The sequence below is a fragment of the Aureobasidium pullulans genome (genome assembly GCF_000721785.1).
Source record: "Aureobasidium pullulans EXF-150 unplaced genomic scaffold scaffold_1, whole genome shotgun sequence".
Classification (NCBI taxonomy): Eukaryota; Fungi; Ascomycota; class Dothideomycetes; order Dothideales; family Saccotheciaceae; genus Aureobasidium; species Aureobasidium pullulans.
Window position 1 is genome coordinate 348,770 of NW_021941021.1, and position 12,576 is coordinate 361,345.

Here is a 12,576-nt window from a genome sequence, read left to right on the forward strand (position 1 = left end):
CGTGAGTGCTGCCAAGAGGAAGAGAAAGACAGACGAAAGAGTGATGCTCAGAACCCCGCGAAGACTTGATGGATGAGACGGCTGGTAGGGCTGTGTCAAGAGGCTGGATTGGGCTGCGATTGTCTTTGACAAGCCGGTGGCTTGCATATGCACTCCTTCCCGACTGGATTTCGAGCCGAGCCCTGTGAATGTATTACAGTGGAAAACGGTAGGTGATCAATAATAAAGATAGAGAAAGATCGTTCTAGTATCTGGACACGGGCACAGTCGCAAAATGGAATAGAGGAGGGGAAGAGCAAAGAGGTTGATGCAACGAGTGAGATTCGAACTCACGATCTCCTCGACACTCTTCACCACCTCACAGTCCTAGACTTGAGGACATACGTGGCCTGGTCGGACCTTGTCGTCACAAGTGTTGGAGGCGAGGTATCTTGACCACTAGACCATCGTTGCTGTTTTATTGTTGGATGATGGAGTTTAGAAAATGTTAAGGGTCAGGTTGGTTGTAGAGAAAGAAGGCAGGTGGGAGGTGTGTTGTTCAAGGTCTGGAGATTTCGATTAATACTTAGATCCTATCCTTCATAAGCCAACCATGCATGACGATATAGCGCATCAGCATGTTCTCTCTCTCTAGGATCACTTGCCAACATCTTCCTCAAGAAATCGCAGAATAGTTCCAATTCATCGATCGGCATCATGCCCTGCGTGTCGCCTGCAAAACTCTGACCCACCATCGTCTCCAGGGATATAGGGAAGCCCAAACCATTAACACTCTGTTGCTCGAACTCTTGCCTCTGCGCAGCATTGTCCAAAACCACATTAGGTATGGGACCGAATGTGCTGACAAGCGTGGCAATGCGATCTTGATCTGCGGTAACTCCAGGGCCAGGTCGTCCTACGAAGGGTAAATCGCCGGTGATGAATTGGAAGAGTAAACAGCCTAGACTGAAAATATCTACACTGGGGTCCCAAGGTGCCTCTAGAGTGATTTCCGGGGCGCGGAGGTATTCAGATTGAATGTCGTCGGTCAGATGTTGGTCTACGAAACATGCGATTCCCAGATCGTTGAGGCGGAATTGCATGTTCGGATCATTGAACTCCGGACCAGACGATTGTGTACGAACTAGCTCATCAATTTCCTTTGGCGTTTGTCCTTGGTCGTCCTTCAGTATATTCGATGGCTGGAGGTCTGTGTGAATGACACCGCATTCACGGTGCAAGAAGTCCAACGCCAGCAGTATCTGTTTTGCAATGTTGCGCACGGTTTGGGGTGGTATGCGAATGATGTGCCCGGTTGTAGCTTTTTCTGCAATGCTGTCGCCGAGCAAAGGCATGACCATACAGACGTGTTTGCCAGTGGGGCCTTCAAGGTCGAAGTGGTTCTTGAGGTAGGTGACGTGGTTTTTGCCTGGGTGTTGTGACTGGTTTGAGACGGCGGTGACTTTTTGCATTACTTCGAGTTCGAAGATCTGGTGGTGGCCATTGTAAAAGTCGCTGTTGAGGATTTTGAGAGCGGCATGTTCGCCTGTTCTGTGGCCTGTCAGTATTGCAGGTCAAAGCAGGTATATCATGGAGTTACTCACTGGGTGTCTATCACCAGCCAGACTGAAGCATATCTGCCGGCTCCGAGATGTGTCTCTACTCTGTAGCGATCCTGGAAGACCTGGCCAATGTCGACCTTGTAGAATTTACTGTTGTCATCATCGGTCAAGGCCTTCTTTAGTAGTGAACGGAATCCCATGGTGAGTGTGCGGTAGAGTGGTTTTCGAGTTGATTGCGACGAAGGTGGTAAAGTTGTTGCAGCAGATCATCGGAGAATATAAGAATCATTGTTTGCTAAATAAAGCCTCCAACACACCTGCTTACCTTCTAGGAGACGTTAGACCAGTGAAGTCATGTGCGAAACTTACCACGATCGAAGAAGATCCAAGGAAGTTTAGTTGGTTCCTGTTTCTCCCCAGCCTCTCGCGGATCTGGAAGTTGGCGGTTGGGACCTGCAATAGCCGCTTTTGGACGGCTAGTTTGCGTCTCCGAAGGTATGGTACAGCTTGATATTTCAATCGAATTTGGTGATTCAAAGCAGGGAGATCAACAGGAACACCCGAATCGTGGTTTAAACGTCTTTGTCGATCTCCAATGACCAAGAAGCGCCGTGGAGGCACATCCGGAGAAGAGCGCGATGCGAAATGCGAATTCACGTGCAAACCAATGACATCACCCCGAGGCCCGCTGAAGCCTCCAAACACTTTTGAGAGCTTCTCCAACGGAGCCTCAACGTTCATACGAGTCAATCGCACATATGTCTGCCCAAAGACCAATCTACGTTTCTCCCAACCCGGAGACAACTAAGCGTGATGCATTTACCGAGTTCTTCCTCGAAAGGCCTTGTCCTCAGGAAGCTGACCCCAAGTACAAGCATCTCTTTGATGTTCACCAGAACTTGATGAGGATGTTGATCAATGACTCTGCTATGGATGCAAACCGCCAGCAGACATTCTCAACACCTGCAAATAGCAAGAACAAGGTGTACTTCATGTAAGACATGACTGTGTTTGCCATCTCTTCGACAGCCAGACTTAACCGTAACAGGTGGGACTTTGTTACCCGTACCTTTCAAATGCTCGTAGCTACTGTCAACCCTCGCAACCCCAGCGGTGAAGCATGGATGGTAATGTTATGCGGACAGTATATAAAGAACATGACAAACTGACTCGGCACCAGGACATCGCTACGAGATCAATGCTGGCTCAGCAGCTCATTCTTGACACAACTGGCAAACTGGAGTCTATGAACCAGTCTGTGGGCTACAACCACGATGCTGGCATTGAATTTAGCCAGGAGATCAAGACAGAGGCCGAGAAGCTGGACCAGCTGCCCCAGTAGAACAGGACTCTTAGACTTGAAGGACATATAGCATGTATTTATTGACGACCATATGATAAGATGTTGTTGAATTAGTATCGAGATAGCAGATTTATGCATGCAAATGGAACAAGCGAGCAGTCTCCCCGCTTCGCACTCTGACAAGTATCACATTGTCTTGACGAATTCATGTGTGGCCTTGGTGGAATGGTTGCTGGCTGAGACGAACAAGTCGGGGTGTCGGCGCATCGCAGAGATGAGACTGGAGAAGAAGACCCTCAAAAGCACGGACCTCCAGCCGACAAAATTGTTTTTGGAGCAGCATCGCTTTTCCTCTCGACATCCACTCCCAGAGGCACATCTATCGGCCTTTGTTGTTTCCGTTTTTCCTTTTCTTTTCCTTTTTGATACCCCAAATCCCGTCAAAATGGATGAGCAACAGTTTGTTGGACTCCTCGAGAGTCTGATGCAGCGTAAGTCGTCCACAAACTTGAGCCACTTGTTTTCGAGACTAATGGGTTATACCAGCCGACACCGAGCGTGTCAAGTCTGCAACTGCCACCCTGAACAAGAACTACTACTCGTCGCCCGCTTCGCTCACCGCGCTGCTTCACATCTTGGTCTCGCACCAGAGCCCCAACCTCCGCCAACTGGCCGCTATCGAGTCCCGCAAGCTCGTCAAGAGACATTGGCTCGACCTTCCCAACGACCAAAAGCCCCAGATCCGCGAACAGCTCCTGCAATCCACTCTCAGTGAGGAGCAGTCGCTTGCCCGCCACTCCAAGGCCCGCGTTATTGCCTCGATCGCCCAGATCGACCTTGCAGACGGCCAATGGCAGGACCTCCCCGACTTCCTCCAGAGAGCCTCGACCTCCCAGACCGCCAGCCACCGCGAAGTCGGTGTCTACATCATCTACACACTCCTCGAGACCATGCCCGACATGTTCCAGGAGAACATGAGCGCTATGCTCCAGCTCTTCACAAAGACCATCCAGGACCCCGAGAACGCTGAGGTCAGAATCAACACAATGCTCGCTCTTTCTGAGATCTGTATGGTTCTAGACACCGACGAGGACCCTCAGTCGCTCAAGGCCTTCCAGGACACCATCCCTCACATGGTCCGCGTTCTGCAGCAGGCTGTCGACGACGGTGAGGAGGACCGCGCCATGCAGGCTTTCGAGGTCTTCAACAAGCTGCTCAGCTACGAGTCTGCTTTCCTCAACGCCCACTTCGGCGACCTCATGCAGTTCATGATGCAGCTTTCTGCCAACACCGAAATCGACGACGACTCGCGTTCCCAGGCTCTGTCTTTCCTCATGCAAGCTGTCAGATACCGCAAGCTCAAGGTTCAGGGTCTCCGCATCGGTGAGCAGCTCACCACCACCTCTCTTCAGATCGTCACCGAGCTTGGTGAGCTGTCTGCCGAGGACGAGGACATCACCCCTGCCCGCTCCGCCCTGGGCCTGCTCGACATCCTCTCCGAGAACCTTCCTCCCAGCCAAGTCGCCGTCCCACTTCTCCGCGCCATTGGTCCCTTCGTCCAGAACCCCAACGCCGACTACCGTCGTGCTGGTATTCTCGCTCTCGGCATGTGTGTTGAGGGCGCCCCCGACTTCATCAGCACTCAGCTCGCTGAGATTCTCCCCATGGTGCTCCACCTGCTCGAGGACCCCGAGGTCCGTGTCCGTTCTGCCGCTCTCAATGGTGTCGCCAGACTCGCCGACGATCTCGCCGAGGAGATGGGCAAGGAGCACGCCCGCCTGATCCCCGCTCTTGTCAAGAATTTCGACTTGGCTATGCAGCAGCTGAACGGCCCTGCCGGTGATGAGAACCTCGCCATCATCAAGCAGAGCTGCATGGCTATCGACTCGATGATCGAGGGTCTCGACAAGGAAGACGCCTCCAAGTACGTTGGTGAGCTCGTTCCCAGACTTAGCCCTCTGTTCCAACACCCCGAAGTCAAGGTCCAGATCTCGGCTATCGGTGCCACTGGTTCCATTGCTTCTGCCAGCGAGGAGGCTTTCATGCCCTTCTTCGAGGGCACCATGCAAACCCTCGGCCAATTCGTCTCTATCAAGGACTCTGACGATGAGCTCGAGCTCCGTGGTGTTGTCTGCGACTCGCTCGGCAAGATTGCCTCTGCCGTCGGCGCTGAGGCTTTCCAGCCTTACGTCACCCCTCTCATGCAGGCCTCTGAGGAGGCTCTCCACCTCGACCATCCCAGACTCCGCGAGACCAGCTACATCCTTTGGAGCACCATGTCCAAGGTTTACGACGACAAGTTCGCTCCTTACCTTGCTGGTGTTGTCAAGGGCCTGATCGAGTGTCTTCAGCAGGACGAGAGCGAAGATGGTGTTACCCTTGGTGAGGAGGCTAGAGAGCTTCTTGGCCAGGAGGTCACCATTGCTGGCAAGAAGGTCAAGATTGCTGATATTGGCGCTGGTGCTGATGATGACACCACCATCGACATTGACGACGATGATGATGAGGATGACTGGGACGACCTTGGTGCCGTCACTGCTGTCGCCATGGAGAAGGAGATCGCCGTTGAGGTTATTGGTGATGTCCTCACCCACACTCGCGGCCACTTCCTCCCCTACTTCCAGCAGTGCGTTGAGGCCGTTCTTGCTCTTGTCGACCACCACTTCGAGGGTGTTCGCAGATCTGCCATTGGCACTCTTTGGAGAGGTTACGCCTCTCTCTGGGCCATGGCCGAGGACAACGGCATGGCCAAGTGGCAATCTGGCCTTCCCCTCAAGGTCCAGGCTACTGACGATCTGATGAAGCTCAGCAGCTTGATCATGACTGCCACCCTTGCTCTTTGGCAAGACGAGGTTGACCGGTACGTTTCTAACCATTTCCCTTTTTCCAGCACATCCTTTCTACTATGATGACCACTCTTCGTTACACCCAGCTCACTTTGATGCACAAATGTGCACTTGATGCGAACGCGATTCTGTTACTGATTCGATCTCTTGATCACCCTCTTCTACACCAACGCTTTTCATTTGAGATTTGAAGCAATGACTAACGTTGAATTGATAGTGGTACCGTCACCGACATCCACCGTAACCTCGCCGCCACCCTCAAGCTCTGCGGTCCCGCCATTCTCACCGCGAGCATCGGGGAGAACGCTGCCTCGCCCGTCCAGCAAATCGTCGAGATGATCCTCTCCATCTTGCAAAAGCGACACGTGTGCCAGCAGGACCTCGACGGTGAGGATGAGTTCGATGTCGACCTGGAGTCATCCGAGTACGACTGGCTCGTTATCGAGACCGCCATGGAGGTCATCACCTGCCTTGCTGCTGCCCTTGGCGAATCTTTCGGCGAGCTCTGGCAAATCTTCGAGAAGCCTGTCGTTAAGTACGTCAGCGGAACCGAAAAGTACGAGCGTAGTGCTGCTGTCGGCACCATCGCCGAGGCCATTGGCAACATGGGTGCATCCGTCACTCCCTACACCACCAACTTGATGAAGATCTTCCTCAAGCGTCTTGGAGACGAGGACCCGGAGGTTCGTAGCAACGCCGCCTATGGTACCGGTCTCCTCTGCGAGAAGAGCACCAACGAAAACGAGATCACCGGCCAGTACAACACTATCCTCGCCAAGCTCGAGCCTTTGTTGCACCAGCAGCAAGAGGCCCGTCTTCTCGACAACTCTGCTGGATGTGTTGCCCGCATGATCAAGAGACACCCCAACAACGTCCCCCTTGCTGACGTCCTCCCCGTCTTGATCCAGCTGCTTCCCCTTAGAGAGGACTACGAGGAGAACGAGGCCGTTTTCGAGATGATCGTCGCTCTCTACCAACAGCAGAACTCGGTCATCCAGGGCTTGACCAGCTCTATTCTCCCCGTCCTGCAGAAGGTGTTGAGCCCTCCCGAGGAGCAGCTCAGCGACGAGACGCGCCAGAAGGTTATGCAGTTGGCCCAGTACCTCCAGTCGCAATAGAAAGCGACATGTAGTGGAGATGTTTTGTAAGAAGTCTGAGAGGCTACGTTGTCACGCACCAGAGGATACCCCGAGCACAGAGCTCATCTTTTTCTTTTCTTGTTTTTAGTTATTTGTTGCATAGCATGCGAGAGAGTTCAAAAGTACATTTTGTTGATCTTAGATTGTGGTCAAGTCCAATCCAAGTCCAGGTACACGTCCATCTGTTGGTGAAACACTGTAACTTATGAACGAAACGATGATGGAGGCTCCATTCTGGCGTTGGCGGGTCGGGCGGTTGAACCCTGATTCGCAGTGGATCATGCAAGTGCCATATGGCTTGGTACTTCAGTAAACAGAGTTTAGGAGTTCCTTGTATTTCGACCGTCATACTGCATGGTCTTGCCGCGGTTAGCAGCTGAATCGTGGCAGTTTCTTTTGTTCTTTCCCAGTGTCGCACAACTTTGACAAGACGATGAGCATGCCGGCGTGCTGAAAAGCACCTTCCAATAAGCCCGAAGCCCAAGAAATTACAGGACCATCACCATGTCAGGCAGAACACCAGCAGGAGGCAGCGCCGACAAGACGCGTCCTCCGCTGGCGAGGATGGGCAGCTCTTCGGCCAGAGGACCTACGCTATCTACAGCAAATCGACCGGGGAGCAGTGCATCCGTCAGATCTACAACGAGCAGTACGACAGCAACAGCCAGGCAGCCATTGCGACTAGCAAGTGTCGAGGAGAACAAGAGACCGACCCTCAATGGTGTGTCGAGGCGCATGTCATCCATGAACGCCGTACCGACGACATCAAGGCCTCAATCACGACTGAACACTACATTATCCCCCGCGACACGAACACCGACAGCCGCCAGCAGGACGACCGCACCTAGAGCTCCCCTGAATGCGACCCCTCGCGCTACCGGTACTCCCACGACCATCAATCGCACACCAAGACTAGCTGCCACTCCAGCCCCCGGGACACCAAAGACTCCTGCCACTGCGCCCAAAGTACCTGCTGCCGCTCCAAAAGTCAAGGCCACCACACCACGGAAACTGGCGGTGAGAACCTCGCTAGGCAATCTAGAGAGACCCACACTATCTAGCCCTGTCACACTTACAAGGTCTGTCTACCTAAATTCTATCCCACATGCTGCTTGCGAAGCTTACTATCATCAGTGATTTGAACTCGTCGTCCGACCGGCCACCATCCCCGCTAGGCCCCATGTTCAAGTCACCGCCCAAGTTACGCAAGTTCACTGCCACTTCCGATGTGGAAACGGATCAGATCAAGCAAAAGGGCCATGCACGGTCGCAATCTGCCACCGTAGGCCGCCCTTCAACCGCTCCGGAGACACAAGACCAGAAGGCGAGAGACATGCGTATCATGAGTGATCTGCTTCGCGAAGCAAACATGCGAGAATCCATGAAAAAGGAGATTGCAGAGCTCAAGGCCGAGGTGGAGAGGTTACAACGTCCTAAGAGTCCTGTCAAACCGGATACCTGGGCTGGCACCTTTACCGTCGCCGAGATGGAAGAGATGGAAGCCACACATTTGGAAGAAGTTCAAGGCATCAGGAAAGACTACGAGACACAAAGACGTGCTACCGAAGAGGAGCACGCTATCGAGATGCGTGGTCTTAGAGCCGAGCTTGATCAGATGGATTCGCTCAAGGCTGAACATGCAAAGCTCCTTGCAGACGCTCATGCGAAGCTCGAGGCCGAGTCGAAGGAGCTACGGAAGACGTCTGCTATGTTGAAAGAGCTGAAGGCTACTCATGCGAAGGAGTTGGAGGACATACAAGCCGAGCACACGTCAATTGCTGATACCCTACGGAACAGTCATGCCAGCGAGCTCAAGGAACTCAAGTCGCAGCTCGAAGCGCAGCGGAAACGTGCCAACTCCATTGACAAGCTCAAGGCCAATCATGCCAAGGCACTCGACCAATTGAGATCTGAACTTGACAATCAAGTCGAGGAAACAGCGACAATTGAGAAGCTTAGAGAAGCCCATGATGCGGATATTGCCAACCTCAAATCACAACTCGATGACCAAACGAAACGAGCAAGATCCGCCGAGGAGACCAATGCGAAGCAATTGGAGGATGTTGATCAATTGCGATCGCAACTAGATACCTTGTTGAAGGACACTTCTGTGGTTGATCAACTCAAGGCTACTCACGAGGTCGAAGTTGCTGACCTAAACTCCAAGCTGGAGGAGCAAAGCGAACACACTGAATCAATTCACAAAGAACTCGAGGACTTGCGATCAGAAATGGAGAAAAAGTCCCGAGACACTTCTGGAGTCGATAACCTGAAAGCTGAGCACGAAAAGGAAATGACAGAGGTCAAATCACAGCTGCAGAAGCAGAAGAAGCGAGCGATGTCTACTGCCAAGCTCAAGGAGACACATGCGAAGGAACTGGAAAACTTACGATCAGAGCTGGAATCACATGGTACTTCGACAACCGAGTCGCTGAAGGCTGGACATGACAAGGAACTGGCCGCGCTACGCGAGGAAATCGAGACGCACCGTCTGAATGCATCCAAGGTATCTGAACTTTCCGTTAACGACATCGATCATCTCAAATCCGAACACGAAGCCCAAATTTCCAATCTCCGTGCTGAACTCGACGCGCAGAAGAAGGCATCATCCAAACTTGCTGGTGTAGAGGACAAAATCGCATCAGTTCAGGCTGCTCTGGAGGAAAGCAAGTCCGCCGCATCGAAACAGGAAAAGAAACTGCTTGAAAGTATCCAGAACAAGGAGCAGGACAGTGAGCAACTAGTACAAGTGATCAAAGACCTGGAATTCGAAATTGACCGTGTACAAGAACAGCTGGATCTGGATGCCGCCCGCCAGGAAAAAGAGCGCAAGGAGATTCGCAGTGTCAAAAAGAAGCTCGAAGCGGAATTGACCGAGCTACGGAAGACGGCTGCGCAAGACAAAGAGCGACTTTCCGCAGAAAGCACTCAGGCCAATGAACTCGTCACCAAGCTACAAGAAGAACTATCATCTCTGCGCGAAGCCCACGAGGAGGAAAGAGAAAATGTTAAAATTGCAGCTGACGAGACCAAGCGGGCCAGCGAAAAGCTACAACAGGAACTGGAATCTCTTCGCCAAGAACGCGAGAAGGACGAGGCTGAGAAGAAGGAGGCTCTGCAACATGCTGAGAAGGCGTTGGAAGAGCTCCGTGAAGAAGCTCAGCAATCTCAGCAACGACACGCCGATGAGATTGCCAGAGCGCAAGAGAAGACGGCTGAGAGCGAACGCCTACTGGAAGATCTGCACAGCCAGCTGGAAACAATCCAATTGCTTCACGATCAAGAAGCTAAACAGCGCTCTGAAGAAGCGGAAGCATCTAACAGTTTATTGGACAGCCTGAAGCGTGAGTTTGAATCAACACAACGCGAAGGAAGTGACAAGTCCAAGATCGTCGAGACTCTCCAGAAGGAAATGGAAGATCTAAAGCAATCAAGACCAAACGCCGAAAACGAACACACCAACAATGCTTCGAAGCTGTTTAAGCTTGTTGAGGACCTTCAAGCTGAAGTAGCCGAGTTCAAAAAGGCTAAGCAGGAGCTTGTAGATCAACATGAGGAAGATGCCAAGGAACATCTCGCTACAATTGAAGGATTGCAAGCTCGTAACTCTGAGTTGCAGCAGAACCTCGAAGATGCCCAGCGTGCTTCCGAAAGCGAGAACGAAACGCTGAAGAAGACACTTGGGTCTCTTCAAGAAGAGCTTTCGACACTACAATCTCGCGAGCAGAAGCTTTCGGTCGCGAAGAATGAGGAGCTTCAGAGCTTGACGGCGACTATTGACGAGTTGAACTCAAGAATTCAATCCTTAACCAGTGAGGCAGAGGACAGCAAGAACTCTCACGATGGCGAAGTTGAGGCTATGAAGGGCGTGGTCGATGGCTTGCAAGCTCAAGTCGCTACCTTGGAGAAGGCGAAGGACGAGGCGACCAATGCTTTCAACGACGAGACTACCGACCTCAAGAAAACAATGTCGGATCTCGAAGAACAACTCCAGAAGATACGCTCAGCTAACGAGGATGCTCTCAAAGCCAAGGATGACGAACTATCCGAGCTACATGATAAACTCGAGCAAGCAAGTACATCTCTTGAGCAGGCGAAGAACGACTCTGCAAATGCTACAAATGAAGAGACTGCTGCGCTGAAGCAGACTGTGTCCTCCCTGGAAGAACAACTTCAAGAGTTGCGCTCTGATAGCGAAAGTGCTCTCAAGCTCAAGGATGAGGAGCTTTCGGTTTTGCTTGTCAACCTTGAGCAAGCCCAGAGGGATCTCGAGCAAGCCAAGAGTGATGCTTCAGATGCTCTCCGGGCGAAAGAGGACGAGCTGAAGCAGGCAACTTCTGGACTGCAAGAACAACTCCAGAAGCTCCGTTCCGCGAACGAAGATGCTTCCAAAACCAAAGAAGACGAGCTTCTTAGGCTGCATTCTCAACTCGAGGAGGCTCAGAACAAACTAACCGATGCTGAGAAGTCCTTGACTGATGCTCGCACAAGCTTGGAAGAAGCTCAAAATTCTTCTCTGAGCGACGATGACATTGCTGTTCTTCAAAAGAACATCTCTGAGCTAGAAGAGCAACAGCAAAAGTCAAGATCCGAACATGAACAAATCATCAAAACTCAAGAAAGCGAGCTGTCCACATTGCGACGCAGTCTCGAAGAAGCTCAGTCGAAGACAGAAGATGCCGAGAAGTCTTTGGCTGAGGCACGGTCAAATCTCGAGGACTCTCGGAAAGCGCAGTTTAGCCAGGACGAGATTGCTGTATTGCAGCAAAGTATGTCGGAGCTGGAGGAGCAACAAGACAAGGCACTTTCTGAGCACAAAAGTGCGATCAAGACTAGAGATGATGAGATTTCTGCCTTGCGCGACAGTCTTGTCGAAGCTCAGTCCAAGACAATCGTTATCGATGAATCTTCTCGCGAGGTTGACCCCGTCCAGAGCCATGAGGGCGAGGTTCATGACTTGCAGATTGTGATCGGCAGATTCCAAGAACAGGTTGCAACCCTTGAGAAGGCGCTTGAAGAGAAAACAGCCGAGTCCGAGCAAGCCAGCTTGTCTCTCAAGAACGAGGACAGCACGAGAGCAGTTGGCGCGATGCAAGAACAAATTGCAAATCTCGAAGCAGACAAGGAAAGCCTGGAGAAAGAGCTTCAGACTAGAACTACTGCTCTTGAGCAGACTATCTCGAACCTCGAGGACCAGATTCAACAGGCCCACATCAGTCATGAAAGCGTGCTACATGACAAGATTCAGGAGCTTTCGGAGCTGAACGAAGCTCTTGAAAAGGCGCAAGCTGAAGCAACCGACAGCGTAGGATCTCTTCATAGCCATCAGACTAACGTTCATGGCCTGCAAGCTACGATTGACGAGATGAAAGAACAAGTCACGACTCTTGAGTCAGCCAAGGAGAGTTTGCAGAAGGATCTTGAAGCCAAAACCGTTGCTCTTGAACAGACGGTTGCAGACCTTGAGAGTCAGCTCCGACAGGCAGGTTCCGAACATGCAAGTACACTCGAGGCCAAGGAGAATGAGCTTTCAGAAGCTCGTGAGGCTCTCGAGTGGGCCCGCAGCAAAGCCACAGACACCGAGAATATTCTTGGCGCAAAAGACAACGAACTGACGATTTTGCGTGAGACGCTCGAAAATGTCCAGACTGAAGCTTCCCATACTCGCAAGTCTCTTCACCAGTCGCGTGCCTCAATTGATGGTTTGCAGAAGTCCAACTCTGAGACTGAAGAACTCCTCGCTCAGA

The 12,576-nt window shown here is 52.0% G+C and overlaps 3 protein-coding genes across 3 annotated transcripts; 2 read left to right on the forward strand and 1 right to left on the reverse strand.

Annotated features, from left to right (window-relative positions):
- Window positions 1–531: 531 nt before the first annotated feature.
- Window positions 532–2,126, reverse strand: M438DRAFT_393229 (serine protein kinase Sky1). The gene is made up of 3 exons (XM_029909106.1): window positions 1,911–2,126; window positions 1,584–1,858; window positions 532–1,530 (listed from the first exon to the last, which is right to left on the reverse strand). The coding sequence occupies exons 2-3, from the start codon at window positions 1,739–1,741 to the stop codon at window positions 573–575; spliced, it is 1,116 nt and encodes a 371-aa protein (XP_029765386.1). The 5' UTR covers window positions 1,742–1,858; window positions 1,911–2,126; the 3' UTR covers window positions 532–572.
- Window positions 2,127–2,275: 149 nt separating this feature from the next.
- Window positions 2,276–3,025, forward strand: M438DRAFT_360734 (uncharacterized protein). The gene is made up of 3 exons (XM_029907459.1): window positions 2,276–2,535; window positions 2,590–2,668; window positions 2,722–3,025. The coding sequence occupies exons 1-3, from the start codon at window positions 2,300–2,302 to the stop codon at window positions 2,881–2,883; spliced, it is 477 nt and encodes a 158-aa protein (XP_029765387.1). The 5' UTR covers window positions 2,276–2,299; the 3' UTR covers window positions 2,884–3,025.
- Window positions 3,026–3,289: 264 nt separating this feature from the next.
- Window positions 3,290–7,108, forward strand: M438DRAFT_308402 (ARM repeat-containing protein; the record flags this gene model as incomplete). The annotated part of the gene is made up of 3 exons (XM_029902339.1): window positions 3,290–3,335; window positions 3,391–5,704; window positions 5,908–7,108. 3 exons carry the CDS (start codon window positions 3,290–3,292, stop codon window positions 6,806–6,808), a joined length of 3,261 nt encoding a protein of 1,086 aa, XP_029765388.1. The 3' UTR covers window positions 6,809–7,108.
- Between the last annotated feature and the right edge of the window lie 5,468 nt (window positions 7,109–12,576).

Bases quoted from the DNA above. Each gene is read 5' to 3' on its own strand.
- M438DRAFT_393229 (XM_029909106.1), bottom strand. From the start codon at position 1,741: ATGGGATTCCGTTCACTACTAAAGAAGGCCTTGACCGATGATGACAAC. The intron at 1,531-1,583 runs GTGAGTAACTCC...GACAGGCCACAG, and splicing joins TGGCTGGTGATAGACACCCA to AACAGGCGAACATGCCGCTC.
- M438DRAFT_360734 (XM_029907459.1), top strand. From the start codon at position 2,300: ATGTCTGCCCAAAGACCAATCTACGTTTCTCCCAACCCGGAGACAACT. The intron at 2,536-2,589 runs GTAAGACATGAC...TAACCGTAACAG, and splicing joins AAGAACAAGGTGTACTTCAT to GTGGGACTTTGTTACCCGTA. The intron at 2,669-2,721 runs GTAATGTTATGC...ACTCGGCACCAG, and splicing joins CCAGCGGTGAAGCATGGATG to GACATCGCTACGAGATCAAT.